Source organism: Podarcis filfolensis (assembly GCF_964270895.1).
Source record: "Podarcis filfolensis genome assembly, chromosome: 3".
NCBI lineage: Eukaryota > Metazoa > Chordata > Lepidosauria > Squamata > Lacertidae > Podarcis > Podarcis filfolensis.
Window position 1 is genome coordinate 63,758,235 of NC_139606.1, and position 23,806 is coordinate 63,782,040.

General features: G+C 40.4%; 1 protein-coding gene across 5 annotated transcripts in view; it reads left to right on the top strand.

The window, feature by feature from the left end:
• The window catches only part of PHACTR2 (phosphatase and actin regulator 2), an 88,904-nt gene extending 65,377 nt beyond the window's left edge, over positions 1–23,527 (top strand). For 4 of the 5 annotated variants that reach the window (XM_083607698.1, XM_083607699.1, XM_083607700.1 and 1 more), the window contains 10 exons: positions 441–602; positions 5,521–5,757; positions 8,561–9,110; positions 11,200–11,396; positions 13,270–13,426; positions 14,416–14,471; positions 15,776–15,837; positions 16,170–16,307; positions 18,942–19,018; positions 21,333–23,527. In XM_083607698.1, coding sequence (XP_083463824.1) covers positions 441–602; positions 5,521–5,757; positions 8,561–9,110; positions 11,200–11,396; positions 13,270–13,426; positions 14,416–14,471; positions 15,776–15,837; positions 16,170–16,307; positions 18,942–19,018; positions 21,333–21,348 — 1,652 coding nt within the window. In that variant the 3' untranslated portion in view covers positions 21,349–23,527. The remainder of the gene's footprint in view (positions 1–440; positions 603–5,520; positions 5,758–8,560; positions 9,111–11,199; positions 11,397–13,269; positions 13,427–14,415; positions 14,472–15,775; positions 15,838–16,169; positions 16,308–18,941; positions 19,019–21,332) is intronic. The other variant, XM_083607702.1, reaches the window with a different exon arrangement.
• Positions 23,528–23,806: the final 279 nt, after the last annotated feature.

Consider the following 23,806-nt stretch of genomic DNA (forward strand, 5'->3'; position numbering starts at 1 on the left):
AATATTAGGTGACAATTAGTGTTCTGGTAATGTAAGTACAGTGGTACCTCGGGTTACAGACGCTTCAGGTTACAGACTCTCCTAATCCAGAAATAGTACCTCAGGTTAAGAAATTTACCTCAGGATGAGAACAGAAATCGCGCAGCGGCAGCGGGAGGCCCCATTAGCGAAAGTGGTACCTCAGGTTAAGAACAGTTTCAGATTAAGAACGGACCTCCGGAATGAATTAAGTTCTTAACCCGAGGTACCACTGTATTCTAGGCATTCAAGTGCTTGTTAATGTAGATTCCTTTCTCCCTTCCTCCCTTTCCAATATAGCTTCATCACATTTTATGTACATCAAGCGTGCGGCTCATTGCTGTATGCTGCAACCCTGTAAATGGGAAGCGCTTACATACATTGTCAGTGTAAGGCAATAATTTTGTTATCATTTATTTCAGATGGAGAGATAACAGTAAATTATGAAACCTCAAACGGCCACACGATAGTAATCACTGAAGAAGCCATACAGGGAGAAAATGTCACAAAGACCGCAGAAGAGAATAGCTCCACATCAGCAAAAGCACCACCAGCTACAGAAGAGAGAAAAGATGGCAAAAAGGGTAATTTAAAATGCAACTCATCTGGATTGATTTCTCATTTTAAAAACATGAGTAGATAATTTATGTAAACGGTTATACTGAAAATGACTCTGCCTATAGCAACAAGGAAGCCAATGTAGAGATAGGCTTTGCAGAAACAAGACAGCAGTTTATATTTTTAAGTGGCATCTTTTCAATCAGAAATACAAATTTAAAATGGAACATAAAGTTGGTCTCGTTGGAAGTGGAGGAAAAGGTGGTAGGTCTGGAAGAGGAGCTGATTTTTATTTGTTTTACCAGACATGAATGGAACCTTGTCTGTGGCTTAATGAGAGGCAATTAGAATTGCACGAGAAGGCCATTCACTGAATCTTAGCTTAACCTCCATCCCAAAGTTGTGAGGCTAACATTAGAGCAGGTGTGGTGTGTGGGGCTTGTATACCACCCTGAGCTCCTTCAAAGAAGGGCAGGATGTACATCATACAAAAGCATTTATATAATTTTTTCTGCTTGTTTATAACTAAACTTCCTGCGTGTGTAGAATGGAACAGTTACAGACTACAAGATGATGGTGAACAAATATTAGTTCTATTTTAACAGAAGCTCACCACCACCACCAAAAGTTGATTTATGAACTTTTTCTACAAAGGAAAATACACAATACACTAATGGAAACATCTTTTTTTTAAGTGGGTGCCCTGCTGTTCTATAGCTGGCACAAGTACTGTGCATGCCACCAGGTTGTTATTTGCTTTCTATATGAGAAAATCAGTAAGAACATAAGAACGGCCATTCTGGATCAGGCAAAAAAGTCCATCCTGCCTGGCACTCTGATTTTCCACAGTGGTCGACCAGAAGCCCACAAGCAGAAAGTGAAGATGCTAGCCATCTTGTGATGTTTGCCTCTATCAACTGGTATTCAGAGAAATACTGCTGCTGGACATGGAGGCTGTATTTAGCTTATGATTTATTACAATTAATGGAACTTCGCTTCATGTAGTCTTGGGGCCAAATGACAAAGAAACATCAAAAACTCCTGACATTTCTGATTGTAGTCAGACAGAAGACAGGAGGCTTCAATTTTTATTGGAGCAATGGGTTGCCTGTATATTTTTCACAACAAAGCAAATTGAAGATTCTGGAATGCTGTTAGTCTGATCAAAATTAAAGCCTCCCTTCTGCCAGTCATTTAACTCAAAACAGAGAAATCAGGAGATCCAACCATGATGTCTTTCCAGGGGCAAATGTTCTGCATTTTTGAGGGATAACTCCAGATACTTGAGAGATCCATCGGACAAGTAATACTCATGCAAAGAATTCCTAAATCTTGCAGAGGGAAAGAAGGCAGTGTTTGCTTATTTACATGCATTGCTACGTCTAACTGTTTACCATGACTGGTGTATTTCATAGCTTCAAGCACCCCATAGCAGAAATAGAATATTTCTGGTAATCACAACATTGTTTTCTCAAATATAATAGTTATGAATAGTCAGTACCCATTTTCCATAAAAGCTAACTCAAACTGCTGTGATCAAAGATGGTACACTTCTGAATACCAAATCCTGGTAAAAAATCTAGGGGAGAAAGTCATTGCTTCCATGCCCTGCTTGTAGCCCTCCCAGAGAAATTTGCTTGTTGCCATAGGTAACAGTGCTGGACTGTACTGAACTTTAGGTCTGACCCCACAAGGCAGTCTTAAACATTTTTAACCATACATTTCCATGGATGAAGAAACATGACAGATTTCTCTTTAACAGTGCATATTCAAGATAACTACAGACAACACTATATCACCTCCCTGTTGTACCTGCAGTCAGGGTAACAGAATGGGTGATTAATTTTTTTCCTATGCATGCTAATAGGTGCATCCTAATAAACATTGGTGATTTATGAATACAGGAGGAAAGTTTGGTGGCAATTCCAGATTAATCGATAAAGTATGTGATCGGGTACATATGTGCATTTATGAGGTCTTGTTGCTCATCTGTATCTTATCGTTATGAAGGAGCTCCTTGCAGTCTCACTGAAATGAATGAAGGCTGTGCCTGAAATCTTAAAAGGCAAATGCTATGTGTTTGTCAAACAAACCTAGCAGCCTAATCCAGGATTCTTTCTAGCCATGTGAAATAAGAAACAAGTGCATTTCCTACAAAAAAATGTTGCTAGCTACAAATAGAGGATATTCTCCTGAGAATACATTAAAAGACAAGTGACCTTTCACATGATATATGCATGAAGATGGGTGGTTTTTTTCACTAAGTCTATGTTGTAGCAGATAGGTTTATGTGCCCTTTGCCTGCTTGAGGTTTTTGAGTTTGTTTGTTTTAACCTTTTCTCTATAAATACAAAGTATTAAAACTACTCCTACGAAACCCGGGTCTGCAGTGCTGCTCATGGTTCTTATGTGCTCACGATTATATTGATCTCGGCCCATATTCATCTCAGTAGGACTTAAATATACATAACTAGTGGTGGGATTGTATATCTGATTTCTTTTCATGTTCAGGAATGGGACTTTTAACAAGAGCAGAAAATGAGCAGAACTGTAATAATGAAATGCTGAATGCCTTGATGATTAGGCCATGGTAGACTGGTACACCGAGCACAGAAAGAGTTAAGAGTGTTTTTGGAAGCAAAGCTGTTCCTGATAAACAATTCTAGAAATGTTAAATGCTTCCGAAGTTTGTTGCCTTGCAGATGCTTTCTACATTTTGAGTATTGCTATTAGTAATAATGATGGGGTGTCAACTCTCCAAGAGGCATGTTTAGAAGGAGGTACTTCTCTTGTACCAAAATAATAAGAACATGCTGACAGGTTTTCATCTGCTTGTATTTTGGGTAAATGATTATTGAGTGCATGCTGTATAAGTGATCTTGCCCTAAATCTTTTATAAATCTGTCATCTGCTTTAAGAAATACCATGTTCTCAAAAGAAGAAGAAGAAATAAACACTAAAATTACCCAGCATGTATCAAGCAACACTGAGTATAAATGATTTCTGTCCTACACAGATGTTGTAATAGCTGAGCACATACCATTTTAGAATTGTAATTTGGCTTAGAACTGGTAGCAGAAGAGCTAGTTAATTTAGGGGGTTACCAATGATAATGTGAGAGGGGAACTTGAATCAAAAAGTAACAAAATTGGCATGATTCCATACCATGCTTACATACTACTGACTAGGTGAACCAGCAGGGTTTTCTGGGTCCAGTCCATTGTATGTGGACTGGGCCCTCTGACCCACATGCAGAAAGGACACAGATTTGCATCAAATTTGCATATGCTTTGTCTAATATGTAAATTTTACAAGTGAAGCAGAGTCCAAAAATAAATCAGTGGCCACACATATAATAAAATATCTGACAGAATGTGAACAAGTGAAGCTTTCCCCATAAATGCATTTCTATACTACAAGAGGTTTAACTTGTTTAATTTCTGCCTTCCACACAGCACAAGAATGCTTTCCTCAATGCTGTCCCTAAACCAAATCCTAGACTGCAATCCTATACCTGCTTACCTGGGAGTAATCCCCATTAAACACAAATAAACTTACTTCTGAGTAGACATTCCTCATCTCCCAGGTTAATCAACAACCCATGGCCTTGAAACTAGGGGGACTGTTGTTTTTGTTTGTTAATATGGTATATCTTTTTGTAGTTTTGCATTGCAAACTGCTCTGTGAGCCTGAGGTTGGATAGCTGAGTCGTTAGAGCATGAGAGTCTTAATCCCAGGGTTGTGGGTTTGAGCGCCTCTTTGAGTAACAGATTCCTGCATCACAGGGGGTTGGACTAGATGATCCTCATGCTCCCTTCCAACTCTACAATTTTATGATTCTATGATCCTCAGAAGAAGGTCAGTAGAGAAATCTAATTAATATTAATAAGTTAAGTATACAGTGAATTATTAATGAGTGCCAGGACTTTAGCGCATGAAGGGAAAACTACCTAAGCCTCTGCAGAGTTTTTACATTTGCCTTTTTTTGGGGGGGGGGATTTTTCAACATCCACCTATACTTACTGTGTGTTGGTATTTGCAGAAAAGAGCTGCTAGGAACTACCTGATCTCAGACAGACTCCTCACAAGAATGGTTTCTAGGGGGAAAGGAAGGGCAAACTATGGAGATTCCAAGGACTAGTAAATGAGACAGAAGCTGGAAAAGTGCACTAAAGAGGAGGGGAGAACAACAGCTCCTTAGGATCCTAGAGATTCCTGTTGCCCAGTGTCAATTACAGCTGTCACTTCACTCATTGGCTACAAACATTGAAAGGCAGGAGCAGCAAGGCTGCCTCATCTCAAAGAAGTCACTTAGAAGGGTACCTGCATATTTACTTCATAACTTACTTTCTAGGAGAGCTAGAGACCCTTGGTTTTTTCAAAAATGAAAACTCAGAGTCTGGGGTTCCTGCTAGCTGTGATCTTGTTATATCAGTAACCCCTGTACCTGTCTCTTGGCAGCCCTGGTCACATGTGACATGCACAACTGTATTTACTTGTCTTACATACTGTTGGTTTTTACATACTAATTATTTCTAATAATAACACTGTTTATCTCTTGAGAATGGGGTAGAGATCCAAATATGGGCTGGTGAATTGGAATAAACTGAGTTATGGTTGCTTGAGAAGTATCTCTGAAATGATGGTAATGACGTTATCCTCCTTCAGTGGGAACTGAATTATTTTTTAAGAGCTGTTCCCTTGTTTCTGCATTTTGAGAGCCTCTCTGGGCCGCACGACGGACCTGGGAGATGTACTAGACAGACTTGATGTAATTTGGCTGCAATTCCTTTCTTTTAAAAAACAAAAAAATCAGAAATGTTCCTGATTCTCAAGAGGTGGAGCAGTTTGAAGAGACGTATTTGTTTGTTTCTTTGTTTGTTTGGCATCCTGCCAGTTGTCGTCTGTTTGTCAGTTGCTTTCTGTTCACTTTCTCATCCATAGAGAAACCTCTTCCTAAAGGTTCCGAAACATCGGCACCTCGTGCCCCACCACCGCCACCTCCTAAATCTAAGCCTAAAGCTAAAAAAGCAACCATACCTCCAAAAAATGCTACTGCTGCTGCCACTAGCCATAAGACTAACGAAGTGCCACATGCTAAAAAAAAAGGCAAGGCTCCTGCCAAGCAGGCCTCTGCACCGCCTGCCAAGCCAACAAGCCGCGGTGCAAACCGAGAAGCTGGTGAGTAACACACGGGTTGGTCGTTCCGTAATGCATGCTGTGGGTATTAACATACGGGTGCCCAGCTTTCGATTTGTGGAGCTTACTGCTTGCTTTCAATGTCAGAAATACTAATACAGTGTGTGTCTTGTCAGTAGCTAACTCTTCACTGACTTTGTTTTCTAATGCACTCTACTGCCGAGTAAATGCCACTGGCTATGCTTCCTTGCCACAGCCACCGGCATTAAAAGTACAGGGAGCAGCAACTTCCAGACATTTTACCCATTAGCGTGCATTCAGCTGAACAAGTGCTACAACGTCATGGAAACAGGCAGATGACAGTCATTGGCTGATGATAATAAGCCTTGGGTGTTTTAATGCGTGGCTGGGCAACACACAGCCCCGTGTAGAGCAAACTTCGTGGTTATCATGCTCTGTTATTAAAATTTTGAAAATTGTTGGTTAGAATAAATGTACATTTCTAGCCCTCCTGCTTAGCGAGACCGATTTGAAAACAAAAGAACAAAAAACCAAAAGAAAACCCCCCAAAGGATTGGTCAGTATTGACAGCTAAATCAAGAATATATGATGAAGCCAAGGGTTGTGGGGTTAATGACTGCATATCGCCTTTATAATGACCACTACCAAAATGCCGTTGGTGGATATAGCTGTGTACACACGTAGCTTTTGAAATGCCCAGCGGTTGTTTTCCAAAGTGTGCTTTTGTAAATAGCGACTTGTAATTGTACACCCCTTCATGCGATGGCGTCATTTTCTCGTTCTTTCCAAAGAGGGGCTAAAAACTGGTGCATTGTTGATGTCCTGATATACAGAGGATATATATTGGTAGTAGAAAGAGACAACTAAGTTGCTGTACTGCTTCCAAGTTTACTTATTTCATTCCTGGACAAGTTAAAGTGGTGAGGGCAAGAGGCACAGAGATCAGTAGCTGTGCTCCCAGTAGGAAATGACCTGAGAAGCAACTCTCTCTGTACATGAGAAGTGCATTCTCATCACAAAACGGGTTGTTACCATTCCTGCAAAATGTACTTTAGATCAACAGATGGTTGGACAGGGTCAACATGGGGATGGCGTTGTGTGTACAGCACTCTAAAAAGGCATCTACATCCAATGCCAAATGCATACTACCATGCACTGTGTGCACATTCAGTGGTATCCCCCTCCCTCGAAACTGCTTCCTTCAAATGGGGGGTGGGGACAAACACAGTTTAGCATCTGAAAGTCTTTATACAAGGACTTGGAAATCATGCAGCTTAAGACACAGTGAAGGCTGGGTTCTCTTTACTTGCTTCTATTCTGATTTCCTCCCTCTCCCAATATTTCAAAAATACCTTAGCAATAATGAGTTTGTGAAACCTTTTCTAACATTAAGTTTCCAAGGATGGCAGATAACATTGAAAAAGCCTGTGAAATGCAGAGGCAAATTGCCCACGCTTGATCTTAGAGGCACAGTAACAGGCAGCATGTGATTAGCATTTTGTTTCAGCAGTAGCAGGGATTTGAGCTGCTCGTGGCACCCCAGGAATGCAGCACTTTACATCAGATCTGAAAGTGTTGGGTGGTGTGCTTAGGGAGTTTATTGATTTTGTTATCAGTTGTAAAAAGAAAGAAAGGGGACTTCTAAAAACAAGCAAAAAGAAGTCCAACTTTTTCTTACCAGAGAATGTGTGAGATGAAATTTTCCCACTGTTCTTCCATCTCCCAGTGAGCTGATGATTGATCCCAATCCTTTTTTTTATGGCTAAGCAACAGGGAGTAAGCTGTGTAATCTTGCACAAATTCATACCCCTGGCCTTTTATGCTGCGAACTGCCCTGAGATCTTCGGATGAAGGGCAGTACACAAATTTAATAAATAAAAATAATAACTACATCTAAGTATTCCAACATTATCAATGTTAACAGGCATCAACCCATTGTTTCAAATTCCGATTAAGCAAGAACTCTCATTAGCCTTGGCCACAGCTAATTTTGGTACCCGTGGAAGTGTTTGCATGTCATGGCAAGCCTTAAAACAGGACTTGCTGTGCATGAGACAGTTACATTCACTTTGCCCCTCCCTGCTTGTGCTGGGGAGAACAAAATCAGTGTTGCTTCTGAACCAAGGATTGTGGTTTGGTTTGCTCCAAGCCATGGAGCATGATTGATGACAAGCCATGATTGATGACTAGCCAAGGTTTCCTTTTGGCTTACTAATCATTACTCACCTTTTGGGAAAGCTTCATAGCTCAATAGTAGAGCATCTGCTTTGCATGTAGAAGGTCCCAGGGAAGAGTCTTGCCTGAACCCCTGGAGTGCTTCTGCCTGTCATATTAGACAATACTGAACTAGATGAACCGAACCAACAATATGAATCAGTGAATGGCACCTTCCTACGTTTATATCCCTGGTTTGGACATAACACTAAGCCAAGGATCTGGTGTTTTTTAACCTCCATGCACTCATGGGGAAGAGCAAAACATTCATGCAAGGCGTAATCATGGTAAATAATCAAATATAGTTTACTATGGTATGCAAACTGGGCTAATATAATGCTTAAAGCTGGTACAAGATGGGCAGGGGAAGGAAGAAAGGACATGAACCAGCAGTCAGATCTCTTGTTTAACTACTGTCAAATGTGTCCCCTAGCTCTGTAAATAATTATGTACTTATTACACTCTAGAGTTGCCAATACTGCTCGTTTAGCTTCAGATTTTCCAGTAATAGGGTGGAACCCCATTGCAGAAACGTAACGTATGTTGACAAAAAAAAGTGTTTAGGAAACCACTTCTGCAATGATGACATGTATGTTCTCTCCCATTTCAGCTAGTTCCTCGCACGTAAAAAAAGTGCACACTTCCAAGGCACCGTCGTCATCTCCTTCATCCACATCATCTCGCCCTAAAACCTCTAAAGAGCCAACGTTAAGCAAAACAGGCACAGGGACACCCAGAGACAAGAAGAAGCATGGAAAGCAGGTGACCGTGCGAACATCTGCTGCTGGGGACATTTCTTCCACCTCAAACACAGCAGTAGGCAACTCAGAAGCAAAGGTGGAAAACTCTAAACCAGAAGAGCCTCTCTCTGTTATTTCTGAAGCTAGAGACACAACGCAGCCAAGCACAGCTACTGTTCCTCCCCCTCCTGCTGTTCCGCCACCACCCCCTCCTCCCTTCATCCCATCTCTGTATCCAGGCTCTCAGCCCCCTGGTTTCTCAGACACACAAGATGTGCCAGTTAGCACTGAAATAGCTCCGTCTGTCCCTGGCACAGATTCTAACGATCTTCACATGAAAACTGAAGCAGATAGTGAAAGCTCTTCAAGCAGTGCTGTCCTAGACAATAGCCTGGATACTGAGGGAGAAGACACAGAATGGTAAGACCACATGCTCTCAGGTAGCTCATGATAACTTGGAGCAACATTGCAGTAATATTTAGGGAGATGGTGGAGTGATTTAGATAGGCTTTCCTATACCTAAAGTTTGAACTATGCTTTGAAACTCAGAAAGGTTTTGCTATTTTTTTCTTTCTTTAATTATATTTTCATAACCTTAAGCAGAAGTGAAAGAGAGGGAGCCAGAATTTTATGCAATTCATTTATTTAAAAAAATACACAAGAAACTTTCAAAACAAAAGCTTTAGCAAAATTGCCAAGCATACAAAATAACTTGGTTAGACCTCTTTGAGTTTCAAATATATATTTGAAAGTCTGCAAATAGGGCTCCAAAATTACAGCTCACCATTTATTTGGAGATATGCTATTCATATTCTTTGTTCATTCCTAAGAGTTGTTAAAAAAAAATTCATGGTTCTGGTTGAGTGAATATATCATGAGGCTCAGAGTTCTGTTTTAGAATGACTTCATTGCTCCAACATGGTGTAGTATGGTAGACATGGCCCCATTTCTGAGGCTGACTGCATTCTTGGGACAATTTCAGAAGGAGCTGTCCTTGGTAATGCTTCTATCCAGTAGCAAGCCGTGCTTCTTGAAAATAGCTTTGCTTCACCTTGTTTACTGAAACCTGAAACCTGGTATTGGGATCTTGCATTTTGCCTGGTGCTCTGCTGTGCAACAATGAAAGAAATGAATATTCCTTTAGAAAAGGGCTAAGCTGTGCCATGTTCCTTTCTAATCTAAAGCTCTTTCTATTTATGTGTGATATTCCAGATCTTGCATAAATAAAGCTCTCATTACGTACTTAAAATCAATTCCGCAGCATAAGGCCGGGATGCCATTTAGAAACTAATCAAGTATTTCACCCAGAAAAATACTTTCCCCTGGAGTGATCATAGAACCATAGAACTGTAGGGTTGGAAGGAGACCCAAGGGTCATCTAGTCCAGCCTCGTGCAGTGCAAGAATCTCAACTAAAGCATCCATGATAGATGGCCACCCAAAGTCTGCTTAAAAACTTCCAATGAAAGAAAGTCCACCAAAACATGGAGCTCACAAGCTCTCTCTTTTCCTTCAGTTTTCTCACTGGCTGCCAGGTTTGCAGCAAACCATAGTTTGTTATTGTATCCAAACCAGGCAAACTGGGAACACACTACAGTTTGCCTTTAAACCAGAATTGGAAGCCACATTCAAACCAGGGGTGGCTTGCATGGCCCAAAGGATGGAGAAACCGTTATATGGCATTACATTATTTTGCCCACAATTTGCATATTTTAAAATTTATCTGCATAGTTTGTCTGAGCTACAAATTTGAAATCCGTTTATAAATGGCTGACCTTTTAAGGAATCCAAAGCTCTGTACAAGTGGAGTTCTAAATATATTAATTAAGCTACCTATACTTCCCATAATGTCTGCATAGGTAGGCACATGTTGGATATGTGCTATATTACACTTATCCTCAACTGTTCTAGTATCCTCCTTTCTCCATTTGTAACACCAAGCAGAAGTCTTGGTTCATGATAGATTCTAGCCTAATCTACATAGTGTTGTTTTATTATTTTCCCCTTCTGTGTGCTTTGTAGAAACAACTCATTTTTAGGTTTAAGTTCTGGTTACTGTTTTCTAAAAGTCTGCTGGCTTGACATAGTGTCCTGGCTTGTGCCATGGTCTGTTTAGATTAACTGTGATTTATTTGTATGTTTGAACCCACATCAGCCAATGGTTTGTGGCCAGCAAAGCAGAATGTGAAACCAAGGCTTGAAGTTGGTTTATGAATCTCAGCTTGCATCAACCATGGTTTTTGTTGTGTCCAAACCCAATATCCTGCTTAATTCTTACATAGTTCCAGAAATGCAAAGCAAAAGCAGCTATAAAATTAAACATGATGCAAAACAAGGCACAGTTACTCTGCTGGTCAACATACCACAGTTAAAACAAGCTGTGGCTTAGTGTTATGTCTGAACACAGCCTTTTCCTAAGGTTTGCATGCATGTAAACAGCCTCAGTGTCATGTTTCTGTAGTGTTTATGTCAAGTACTACAGGTTTTTTTCCTCCCCTGTGGATCTACAGTTCTGTTACCAAAGAAGATCAGGAAAAAGAGAGCCCTGACCAACCAAGTTCTGCCCCAACAGATGAACCTTCTGAAGCCCTAAACACTCCAGAAGGTGAGAGCTACAAAGAGAATCACACCAGTGACTCTGATTCAGATGGGCCAATACTCTACACAGATGATGATGACGACGACGATGATGATGATGGTAGTGAAAGTAAGCCATTAAGCCATGTTTACAAGGGGGAGGGAAACATACTTGTTGAGCAGAGAATTCTACCACCTTGTCAGAAGAGTCAACTTCTACTTTATTTGGGATCCTCCATCAAGTCAAACTGTTACCCAGACAAACGTCTACGTAGTTAAGGAATACCACCTTTCTTACTTCAGTTGTTGGAACTGCAGAGGTGATGGCACAGTACCAGTTGCAGCAGGGTATATGTGCAGGCGTATGTACCTTACAGTGTAGCACGCTATCATACCGTGATCGCAGGTTGAGGGACTGTGCTGACAGAGACTGACTTGCAGCAGTCTTGCACTGTAGCATGCTGCTAATGTTGAAGGTCAGAGATGTGGGGTGGGGAAGCTGGTTTAGATTCCCAGACAAAAGTCCTCCATATCTCTCTTAGGTTTCAGCAAAGATGTGTCTGCTGAAATTGCTCCCTTGGACCTCCTCCCAGGTCAAATCAGATACTCCATTTCATACAGAAGTCTCATGCTCTGTGAACTTTCATGCAGTCTAATTGCAGTTTTATACATTTTTTAAAAAGAATTTTTTTAATGAGCATGAAGACATGCCTGTGTGAAGCAGCTGTAGCCATCGCCACCTTCATTTCCCCCAAATGTATCTGGGCTCCAATATGTGGGCCAAAGGCATTTGAGGAAAGTTAACATTGTGGTGGCTGCAACTGCTTGGCCTAACACTTCTCTCTTCAGTACCAGGCTGCTTGGCAGCCCCTGTTTTTGCTGCCCTCCTGCAAGTTCACGGGCAGAAGCAACAAGGTGGTGCAGGAGGCTGGAGCAGAGGACACTCGAACCAAGTACTGGCCCAGAATAGGCACCCAAATTATAGTTTTTCCACATATAGGTCATTTTGGTACCAGGTTAATATGCCTGGGCCTTTATTGGCTCTTAGCGGTATCTGAGATTCCTATTAATTGCCTTTTCCTAATGCTTTACTTGCCAGTGTCCTGTCTATTTTACATTGTTGTTATTTGTGTACTGTATCCTGTATTTTAGTATTATCCTAGAAGACTCTTAGTATTATTCTAGAAGACTATTTTGGCAAAGGATGGGCATAAATATATCTTAAATAATAAATTACGTAGACGTGCCACTTAAATAAATCAATATACATAGGGGTCAAAGGGTTTTGATTTGTTCCATTTGTTTTTTGAGTACATATTATCATCATCCAGAAACTTGTTGTTCTGGATTTGTCTGAGACCACTAAAATAACTTTTTTTAAAATAAAAAAACCAGTGTGATAAATATATAATAAGAAATGCATGCTATAAATTTGTTTCAGAATAATTGCTTGTTGATTATTGTTGAGGACAATCTTTAAAAAAAATATGCAAATGCGTTAATGAGAGAACTGAAACTGCATTCTTACTATGCAGCAAGTTGCTAAAGCTGAGATTTTATACCAAGTTATTTCATAGGCACTGGGGAAAGTTTATGAACTTTCTGACTGCACCCTAGCAGGCAGGTTGTTGTTTTTTTTAAAATAATATTTATTAAGGGTTTAAAGATTACAGAAAAAAAGAAGGATGAAAAAATGAAAAATTAAATACATAAAAAAGAAAAAAGACAAAAAAATACAGTAAAACAAAAAAAAACAATACAGTAAAACAGCAGGCAGGTTGTTATTTTCTAAGTTATTCAAATTCTTGTGGGCATGAAGTAAGTCAAAAGTATTTTGCTTCAGATGCTAATTAAAATTCTTCCATTGAAAGAACGTAAAGATAGAAGGTGTCCATGGGTTGCATTAAAAAGCTTTTTGCTGGGATTTGGCATGTTTAAGCCCAAATATGAATGAATCAATGAACCTCTCCCTCCCTTTATCCTCTTCTTCCATTCCATCCCAGGCTCTTTAGCAAGCAAAATACGCCGTAGGGATACTCTTGCAATCAAACTTGGCAACAGGCCATCGAAAAAAGAACTGGAAGACAAAAACATCTTGCCGAGAACATCTGAAGAGGAGAGGCAGGAAATCAGACATCAGATTGGCACAAAGCTAGTGAGGTATCGATTGTCATCTGAGCACATTTTGGGAGGTGGGAAGAGAGAATGGAGGCAGGTCTGGGGTCTGACCCAGATGTTTTCCTGTTCTGTGAGCTGAGGCATGTCCTAACATTATAAAATAAATCACACTTCATAATTATGAACCCACTACAGCTATGACACTTGATCTGACTTTATTTGTTTTCAGTAGAAGGAATTTGCTATTGTTCAACACTTCCCCACACAAAGCCGCAACAAAAATAATACAGCTGTTGATCACTGATATCTTGGTCGCATTCCCATCCTGCTTACTCATGTGTTTTGGATAGAAGCTAGGCCAAATACATAAAGCAAAACAAACAAATAGCATTTCAGGTATGAATCATTTTAACTGCAGGTGGTTGCTGCTTCGTTTTGTTATATGACAAGTACTTAGCTGGCTTGAAAAATCTGAACTTCAAACATCTTGTTGGGTAATTTTTCTGATCAATTCACATCTTACATTGATACAACTTTTATGTACTACTTCTGAAGTTACTTGACATAAAGAGCATTTTGCTTTAACTGAGCATGTTTTTCTAAGCCTTTTGCCTGAAATCTAGCCTTTTATTTTCTTCTTGCATCATCTGAGCAGATTCCCTCATGCATTGCCTGAGGATGGTGGAAAAAATGAGTGTCTCCCACTGTTACTTAATGGATTATTTGCTTTATGATATTGAGGGTTGTTTTTGAACAATCAAGAAGTTATATACATTTTATGAAATAAAAAAGTTCAGATACATAGCTGATCTTGTGAAAGGCTAAATGTGACTTGATAAGCACATTAGTATTTAGTAAATGCTAAATACGCATCTATTTCCCCATTCAGCAACACATTTGATACAGCCACCATTAGTATAAACTGGCATTTGAAATTTTTGGTTTGAAAATAAATTTAGCTGTTGCATTTCAGTCCTCTCTCTTAGTGACTGAAAATATGCATTATTTTCCTTTTCCCCCCCTTTTTGCAGGAGGCTTAGCCAGAGGCCTACTTCAGAAGAACTAGAACAGAGAAACATCCTAAGACGTAAGCAGAGCAGTCTGTGTGTGTGTGTGTGTGTGTGTGTGTGTGTGTGTGTTATGTATAAATAATTTCTTTTTCTTGGAGACTCTAAGATAGTGCATGATCATATCAGATGCCAACCTGAAATCTGGGTCAAATGAATTTAGAGACATTCCCAGAATTATGAGCCATGACAGGTGAATGAAGATAGTTTATAACATTGTAGAGCTGCTTGAATCAAACATCTTGTTTTGTGACCATGGCATATTGCCTATGCAACTAGTTTGCAGTTTGCATGACAGCAAGAAGGTTAAATATCTTCACTCCTTAGCACCGGGTTTCATTAATACCCATTGTATATCTAGCAAATTGCAGATCTGGAGCCTTAATGTCTGTGGGCTTTGCCATCTTGCCAAAACGAGCTTTCTAGAAACACGTCATAGCTCTATGTGCCAGCTGAAGAATATTAATGATTATCACTACATGTAAAACCAGCAGACAGAATCTGCTTTCTGTAGTATTCCAGTGTCCCAGAGCTCTGTTTGTCTTTTCTTTTTCATTTCCTTAGCAAGCCTACAAAGTTATATAAACATAACTAATCCCCAGAGGACATGATGGAAAATTCAGTTTTATGCTGTTGGATTACATTAGAGCACAAAACTGAACTGTGTGTGACCAACAGTCAGTCAGGTGGACAAAAATCCTGTGAAATTAAATAAACAGGAAGGTAGCATGGTACTATATAAAAAGGGGTGCTGGCAGATCAAGACGAAGGGCTATGAACGTACCTTACAGGATTGGTGCTTCCAGATTGTTGGTATATTCAGGTGGGATTCAATCACATGCCAGCAAATTCAGGGCTCCCAATTATAGTGGATTGGGAGGTCTTGTGCAACAAACCTGCTTCCCCCAAAGACTGGACTTTTTTCAATAAGGAAAGTGATGGGGAGATATACTAGAAAATGTGGAATAACACTGGCTCTGATACAACATCAGCTCCCCTCAAACAAATCAGGATGGATGCTTGTTACGCAGGATGTCTGAAAGCAACCACTTTGCCTAAGGTTATTCATGGCACATTCAGTTTAACTATTGCTTCTTTGGGTTTCTTGCTCTCTCTACTTTGATTGGTAATAATGAAGGCTGCCCATCTACTGTTCCTCATCTGGGACAGTGACTGTAACATGCTGAGAAGTAAAAAGGGGAGGAAACCAGAATGAGTTAGGAATAAAGTTGAAAGCATTTGTACTCAAACCAGCCTAGTGCTATACAGTAGTTAACATTCCTTTTAAATATTCCTACCTTTTCTCTCTTTCATCTAAAAACAGAAAAGAATGAAGAAGAGGAACAAGAAGCTAAAAGAGAATTGAAGCGCAGTCTCAGCAGAAAGGTACGCAAAATGTCTTCCGTAACCCAGAGATTTCCAAACCGTGTGTCATGCTTGACAACGTTGGTGTGTCGACTGCTGTGTGTAGGTGTGCTGTGCAAACCCTCCCCATGCTCCTCCCGGGGCTGGAACGGGAGCGGGTAGTCCACTGGTTTTCTAGGAAAACTGAATTACTGTGTCGTGGAATGATGCATGTCTAAATAATGTGTCACCAACATGAAAAGTTGGGTATCCTGATAACAAATTGGGTCCTGCTTATCTGCCGGGCATGTCTTTTCCAACATTAGTCCTTGCTCTGCTTTCCTTTGGTTTGTTCACCAAGCCTTCTTTTACAGCTCAGTCTGAGACCAACAGTGGCTGAGCTGCAAGCAAGAAGAATCCTGCGTTTTAATGAGTATGTGGAAGTAACGGATTCTCCAGATTATGATCGTCGTGCTGACAAGCCCTGGGCAAGGTTAACGCCTGCAGACAAGGCAAGAGACAAATATGGATTATAAATGCAACTTCGTTTCTGTATCTCAGAAATTTTCTTTGCCCTTATATTTTCCAGCAGAGACTTCTGCTAAATCCTGCAACAGAGGTTGCTTCCAAATATATGTATGTACCCATGGATAGTGCACATCCATCTAGAAGGAAAAATACACCAACCAGATGTAGTGGTCCAGTTTTCTCCTTTGGCCCAGGGACTCTCCCTGTCTGGCCCTGGGAGTTCTCGTCAAGCCATATCCTCTCATCCTAGCCCCCAGCCCCAGCCTTATTTCACACCCTTCTTAGGTGGAATGTTATCTTTGAGCTCCCTCAACTATTTTTTTTCTGGTTGGAGGATAAAGAGGAATGATAGAATGTGTGCAGAAATTAGTCTACTGGTAAAAGTTGCTGTCATTGCTCTGTCCACTTTTTCTTCTGGCCCTACACACCACTGGTGGGGAATGTACCCCCAGAATGTTGCCTAGAAGGGAATGCAACCCTGCAGCTGAAAAAGATTCCCTACTATTGCTTTAAAGCAGGCATAGGCAAACATAAGATGTTTTGAGACTACAATTCCCACCATCCCTGACCACTGGTCCTGATAGCTAGGGATGATGGGAGTTGTAGTCCCGAAACATCTGGAGGGCCAAGTTTGCCTATGACTGCTTTAAACCAAAGCTGAAGGTGTGTGCAGCATTCTTTCCTTTCCCGCTTCTTCCAGCATTCCAGGGAGGAAATTCATGCTACTAAGTTTGGAACTAGGCGGCCTGGCATCTCTACCTCCACTTTCTCTCCCCACACCTAATGTTCAGTAACATAAAACTCATGTTGTGACGTCACCATGTTGCAAGTTTCCAGTGCCTTGCTCCACTTCATTCTCTGACAGTTTCGCATTACTCAACATCACCGTCAGAAAAAGGAGAATGTAAATTCTATTTAGGTGCTGACACCTAAACCCCACAGCTTTTAATCACCATGTTGCACCCACTTGGCCCCACTAGGTATTGGGTTGTGAGTAAGGTTTTTTACCTTTAACATATGCAACTCTATACATGTAAGGCCTGTATATGTGGTTAGAAACCCTGGTCGGGTCCAGGTTCCCAATCGCACATATTGAGGGGAATATGAGAGGAGGTCTCTAATTCTGGCCTAATATGCTAAAGTAGGAGATATCTCTTCTGGTACTTAACACTTCATTTGCTATTGCATAACTCTTATGCTTCGACATCACTATGAGAATTATGCAAGATAATCCTCTTCTGAAACAGGAGACTGCGGTTAGAGATATATTATTGTGGTGACACAGCATAATAATTGTTTCGTGCTGCAATTCTGTCCTGCACTGAAAGATTTCTACTTCTAATGAGATGCCTTTTATAAAGGATTATTGAGAGATATTAATGGTGTTTTCAAAAAACAAAATGCAAGCATAGAATAAGAGTAGCTATGACCTTCATGGAGCGATGGGGGCGAAAAGCAGCGATTATCATAAAAGTATTTGTGGTAATAGCTGTACGCAGATAGCTAGCCTTTTTAGAAAATTACTATGGAATAAATGAAGAGATAGCAAAGTGATTAGTCTTTCTTTTTAAATGTCAACTCTCATTACCAATGTAAAGTACACTGAATGGCTACTTTGCTTTTTAATAATCTGCCACATGAAAACAAAGGCCTAGAACGTCCAAATATTTCACCTGATGTTACAGAAAACTGAAATAGGAGCTAATTCCTAGACAGGAAGCATTATTCATCTTACATGCCTCATATCTTGTCCTCCGTCAAGAAAGGCAGGAATTCTGCAGTTCTTTGCAATTGCTATGCATGAAGTATTAGTCATCCACTAGACTAGAACTGTATTCTGCTATAATCACTTTGTGGATGCCCATTAAACAGGTGGCTGGTTCCCTTTCTGTCTCTACCTCAGCAAGACCTCTCTTCCCAGCACTCTTCGTAGCTTGAGCCATTTTCTATTGGAATTATCTTATGAACCATAAATACTGTTTTAGATAAAGAAGATGGGAAGAAAAAATTGACTTTGAGCTGAGACAACGTAGCAAGGCCTTGTATGTCATTTCCTGTGTCTTGTGAAACACACCTAAGAATGTAGGTGTGCTGAGGTTGTGAGAGCAGATCAGTGGTGCACATTTTTTAAAATAGACATGAGTATTTGTGTATTGTAAGAGAACTGACATAAGAGCAAGATCATCAAACACCACCATGTAAGTGGAACATGTGAAGCAGCCCTGAATTGCGTCTATTCAGCAACGAGTCCATAGATGTAAAATCTAAAGTGGGGTTTGGGGGTCTCTTTCTGGATTAGGTATTGGATTTCACCTGTTGGTTCGGGGGGTGGGTCTGTCATTTTAGTTACACTTAAAACATCGTGGTGTACAACTTTGCATGGTATAATATTCAAACTGACTAAATATGGGGTTGCACTGAAATATGAAGAGAACAGAAGTTTAACTGTATATCTTAAGACATAAAAATGGGCTAGACACAAAATAATACTTTGCTCTTTCCAGAATGGTGAATACATTACATAAAATATATATTCATTACATTATTACAGTGTGTGTGTGTGTGTGTGTGTGTGTGTGTGTGTGCAGTCTTATCTCATACTTTGTTTTTTAAACTAGGCAGCAATAAGGAAAGAATTAAATGAATTTAAAAGCACCGAAATGGAAGTACATGAAGAGAGTCGGCAGTTTACAAGGTAAGGAAACTTGGGGGTTCAACGCAGATTGTATTTCAATTTTCAGAAGCAATATTTTCGGATACCTTACTAGGTTCCTTATATACCAGGTTTACAACCTGTGGTTCACCTTGTTGAACACAGGCTATTAGCAATATGTTATAGCCTGCCTGGTGCTTGAACACACCCACCCTTGTGAAGTCTCAGGTAGGCATGAAAAGCAGCTTATTGAGTCCCTCACACCCTGCCACATATGGCTGCCAGGTGACATTTGTTTTAAAAGGTCATCATGCAAGTATGTCATTTGCCATTGTTTGAAAATAATGATCTTTTAAGTGTGGAAGGATTTCTAGATCTGGCCCTGGTGCAGCAAAAACCCACACCTCAGCCTAGTCCTTGATTTCTTGGTACAAATGATTGTGGCAGTGGGGCCTGGGGTATGGCCTACCTGCACAGTGTCCTCCTTGTCTTGGCAGAAATTATTACACACAACCAGGAACATGGATATCTTTTTTATGATTTTATGAGCTATCAGCATCCTGACAAAGTTCATCTGCTTTGTTCCACTTCTTTTCCTGACAAATAAAAGCCAGCTTTATAGCTTTGCATTTATCTACAGTTTTTTGTCCCTGCCTCTGCTTTCACTAATGTAGCACATACGAACTTCACTTAAAGCTGAGGCAGGGGAGGGCTTGCATTGGGTTGGGGAGAACGCTTCAGAAATTTCTGGCTGTAGTTATCTTTTTGGAATGAATAGCTTATTTGAATATAGCAACAGCAGAGCCCAGTACGAAGAGGGAAGTTGACCATGTCTGGCCTGCCATACTGCTTTGTCCAACTGTGCTCTGTGCACCATTACAGTCATACCATTGTTCTCGAACTTAATTCATTCCGGGAGTCCGTTCTACTCCCCAAACTGCTCAAAAACCAAGGCGCGGCTTCCAATTGGCTGCAGGAGCTTCCGGCACTTCAGTCGGAAGCCACGTTGGATGTTCATGTTCCGAAAAACGTTCGCAAACCGGAACACACACTTCTGGGTTTGTGGTGTTCGGGAGCCAAAACATATGAATACCAAGGCGTTCGAGAACCAAGGTACGACTGTACTTCTTAGCACATAGGGCTGCAGCATTAACTCTGTACCAGTACAGTGGTACCTCGGGTTACAAACGCTTCAGGTTACATGCGCTTCAGGTTACAGACTCCGCTAACCCAGAAATATTACCTCGGGTTAAGAACTTTGCTTCAGGATGAGAACAGAAATCGAGCGGCGGCGCAGCAACAGCAGGAGGCCCCATTAGCTAAAGTGGTGCTTCAGGTTAAGAACAGTTTCAGGTTAAGAACGGACCTCCGGAACGAATTAAGTACGTAACCAGAGGTACCACTGGAGTAGGCAAGTTGCATTTTGGAATGCTAGCTTCATTCTGCTGCTTTTCAGCATATTTCTTTGGCACATGAACAATTTTGCACATTGCTGTAACTTTCAGTGGTGGCTGATACTGGCATACCACCCATTCAGTTTGTTTTTCCAGTTGGGCATCCCGAGTCACTATGTGCTAAATGTCTCAAATAAATGCATAAAATGTACTAAAGACAGGAGAAGAGTCTAAATATCTTACAAAGTGGTTCCTCTGGTGGACTGCTTTAAATGTAGGCATTACAGAAGCCCATGTTGTCTGTGTTTCTGAGAGTGGCTTCTGACATGATCAAAGCACAAGGTTTTTGCACCTCCTGTTCCCTAAACATTGCTTTTCTTTGCAATTCATGCAGCAAGGCAAAAAGCTCTATTTCTAGTATGTAAGAGACAGGAAATGCAGAGTACTTTCTCCCCCATCTCCAAAGCAATTGCCAATCCCCTAATTTAAAGTAATAGGCAAAGTGGGAAGGCATCCTGCTGTTAAATTAAAAAGGATTACCAAACCATTCTAAATGTAATCTAAATAAAGGATTGCCATCAACATCTCTTCCCCCCAGTTTTAAGAGGTCAAAATTAATCACAAGTTTTAAGCCTTCTGTCTTCCACAAATGTCCATTCAACTTTCATCCTTTCAATCTCTGTAATTATTAGAACGTTTTTCCAGATCCAGCAGCCCACAGAGAGCCAAGAAGCAAACGTTTACATTGTCAGTCATGGAGATTTAAACATTTTAGCAGGCATTTATATCCATGTTGCTCACTTCAGTCTTAAACACGCTTGAAATACAGATTCGAGTCATATACAAAGTAAACAGAATTTGAATGTTTTGGCTTTTACAGATATTTGGACCCATGCTAAATCTCCAGGAACAGGAAGAGAGATTTTGAAATAAAGGTTTATTTTTCTTTTTATCTACTGCAGGTTTCACCGTCCATAAGTGTTTGAAAATATCCTGCAATCCAGACACAAACTACCAACATGGGGAAAGCACAGCATCTCAAGAGTGCCCTGCAACTGAAATGTCTGCAGCAGTTTAACCTGAAGTCATTGAACAATGTGGCCTCCACATTTAACAAAAGTGATGAATCTAAGAGAGATCCTGGAAGGAATGTGAAAGCAGTTGCATAATAAGAGAGGAAATGGTATTGAGGTCATCTTATTCAGAGTAAATTATACCTTTTTTTGGCTAGAAAAAAAAGAAGTGAGGCTAATTGTTGCCAGGATCCACTTTCATGTAGGTTAGAAACAGACAGAAGAGAGCACCTACCTGCCAGCCAATAGAATAATGTTAGGGTGAATTTAACCTAATGCTATATGGGGGTATTGGGTAACTTCTTAAAAGTGCAAACCCAAGAATGTGAGCAATTCTGTGTGTACTGTTCCAGAATCCTCAACTTTTCATAGCCAAGTGGAGAACATAAAGTTCTCTCTTCATAAACAGGGCTTACAATACAGTGCAGTGCCAGTGAATTTGCCAGTAATTAGTCCTAGCTGGATTCATAGGCTTTTAAATAATAATAATAATAATATGACTGTCATGCTTTTTAAAAGTGCATTGAGGCTACAATTTTGAGCAGAGGTGGGCAGTAGAAGGAGGTCAGAACTTTTGAGCGTGCAACTATGTCCAGGATTGCAACATAGGTTTTTTTTTTTAAGGAAAATCATGGTCCTCCATAATCATGTACTAATTTGAGAAACATGTTGAGGAAGGACAATTTGTGAAATTGTAATGAAAAGATGCAGATAGAAATGCCTTTTGAAAAATCTGGGTTTTGAAGTCGGGGCTGAATTGCTGACTTCTAGCCTTGCTTAGGCTACGAGTCTTGACAATCAAATTCTGAAGCCAAACAGAAATGAAAGTGAACAATAAAGCAGTTTAGCAAGTAGTTTGGGTCTATTTTTTATCTTTATAGCTTCAGCTACATTAATGGATTCTTGGATCAGAGTACATAGTATAAGACCTAGAAGCTGTTCATCACTTGCCAAGACTTTCCCTCTAAACTGCACAGCCTCATGCTACTTCCGTGTGCCAGCACTCTCGTAGTTGGCCATTCCAGGGCAGAAAGAGCAGATTTTTTTTGATAGACAACATCATTTGCTGGCCACAGAATATATGGGTATTACATTGCCTTTGTGTTTGGGACTATGTGCAGAGAATATTAGTATGGACACGGCCCTTCCCTATGTGACCACTGTGTCCGCAAATGGGGGGGTGGGGAGAACCTATTCCACATAACAGAGCCTTGTTTCTCCTCTTGTAGCAAATGTACACAGGCATTGTGTCAGGACAGTCTGAGGAATGAGGCTGCCTGTGCACAGCCTGTTTGATCAAGTCGAGGGGAAAGGGCTGGACGGTGAATACAGATCTCAGGTCCTGCTTGTGGACTTGCCATAAGCATCTGGTTGGCCACTGTGGGAACAGGATGTTGTACTTGAGGGGCCATTGTTGTGACGCAGCCGGCTCGTCTTATGTTCTTATCTCCCATTCCCTAAAAGGTATATCTATGTATCCATGTACCAAACGGGTGAAACCAGAGCTCTGTCATGCCCTTCAGGGATCTCTCAGCCAGTGGACTCTGTGCCTGTGTGGGGAAGAGTCGTTCCGTAGGTGTCCCTACAACATCCCCATAAAGGACCTCGTGAAAATTATAGAAAGGCCTTGGAACCTACAGCCTGTATTTGTTGTGTGTTAATAATGCGAAGCAAATTGTCTACTTTTATACTATCTTGTAATTGTATTTGTGAATACATGTTTAGTTAAGTTTAAATAGTATACGGTGGTGAGAGAGGCAATATGTGCTTTATTATGTTGGCCCTGAGTATGTTGGCTTATTGTAAGCCTATGACATTGTTTACACTAAAAATTGTCTTATATTAGCACTTATTTATCCTTTTAATGTACACGGTGAAACTTCTGGGCCTGAAATACACAACGGCATGTATTGCAGTATTACAATATATATATATATATATATGCTATTTATCCTTTTTAATGTATGTACATACTACAATTTATTTTTGTCTATGTGCCCTGTTTAGTTCTTAATTATAAAAGATATGTATTTTTTTCAGGCAATAAATGGTCTCTGTCACTTAATTATTATTTTTTACCTCAACCCTTGTATTGTATTCTTCTGGGTTAGCTTTAGTTATAAAAGTTAAGAATGTCCAACAGTGCAGTCCGGTTTGTGTGTACTCTGACTTAAGCCCCACTGAGCTCAAAGGCACTTACAAGTAAGTTTATGTGGGATTGCAGCCAGAAATCTTTAAAGAGTGGACACACAGTTAAGCTGGTAATATTGTATCATGTTCATTACTAATACATTTACATTTGCATTAAGTGCAGTGGGCTGTATTCCCCACACCTCCAAAATAAAAAATAATTGTATTTCCCA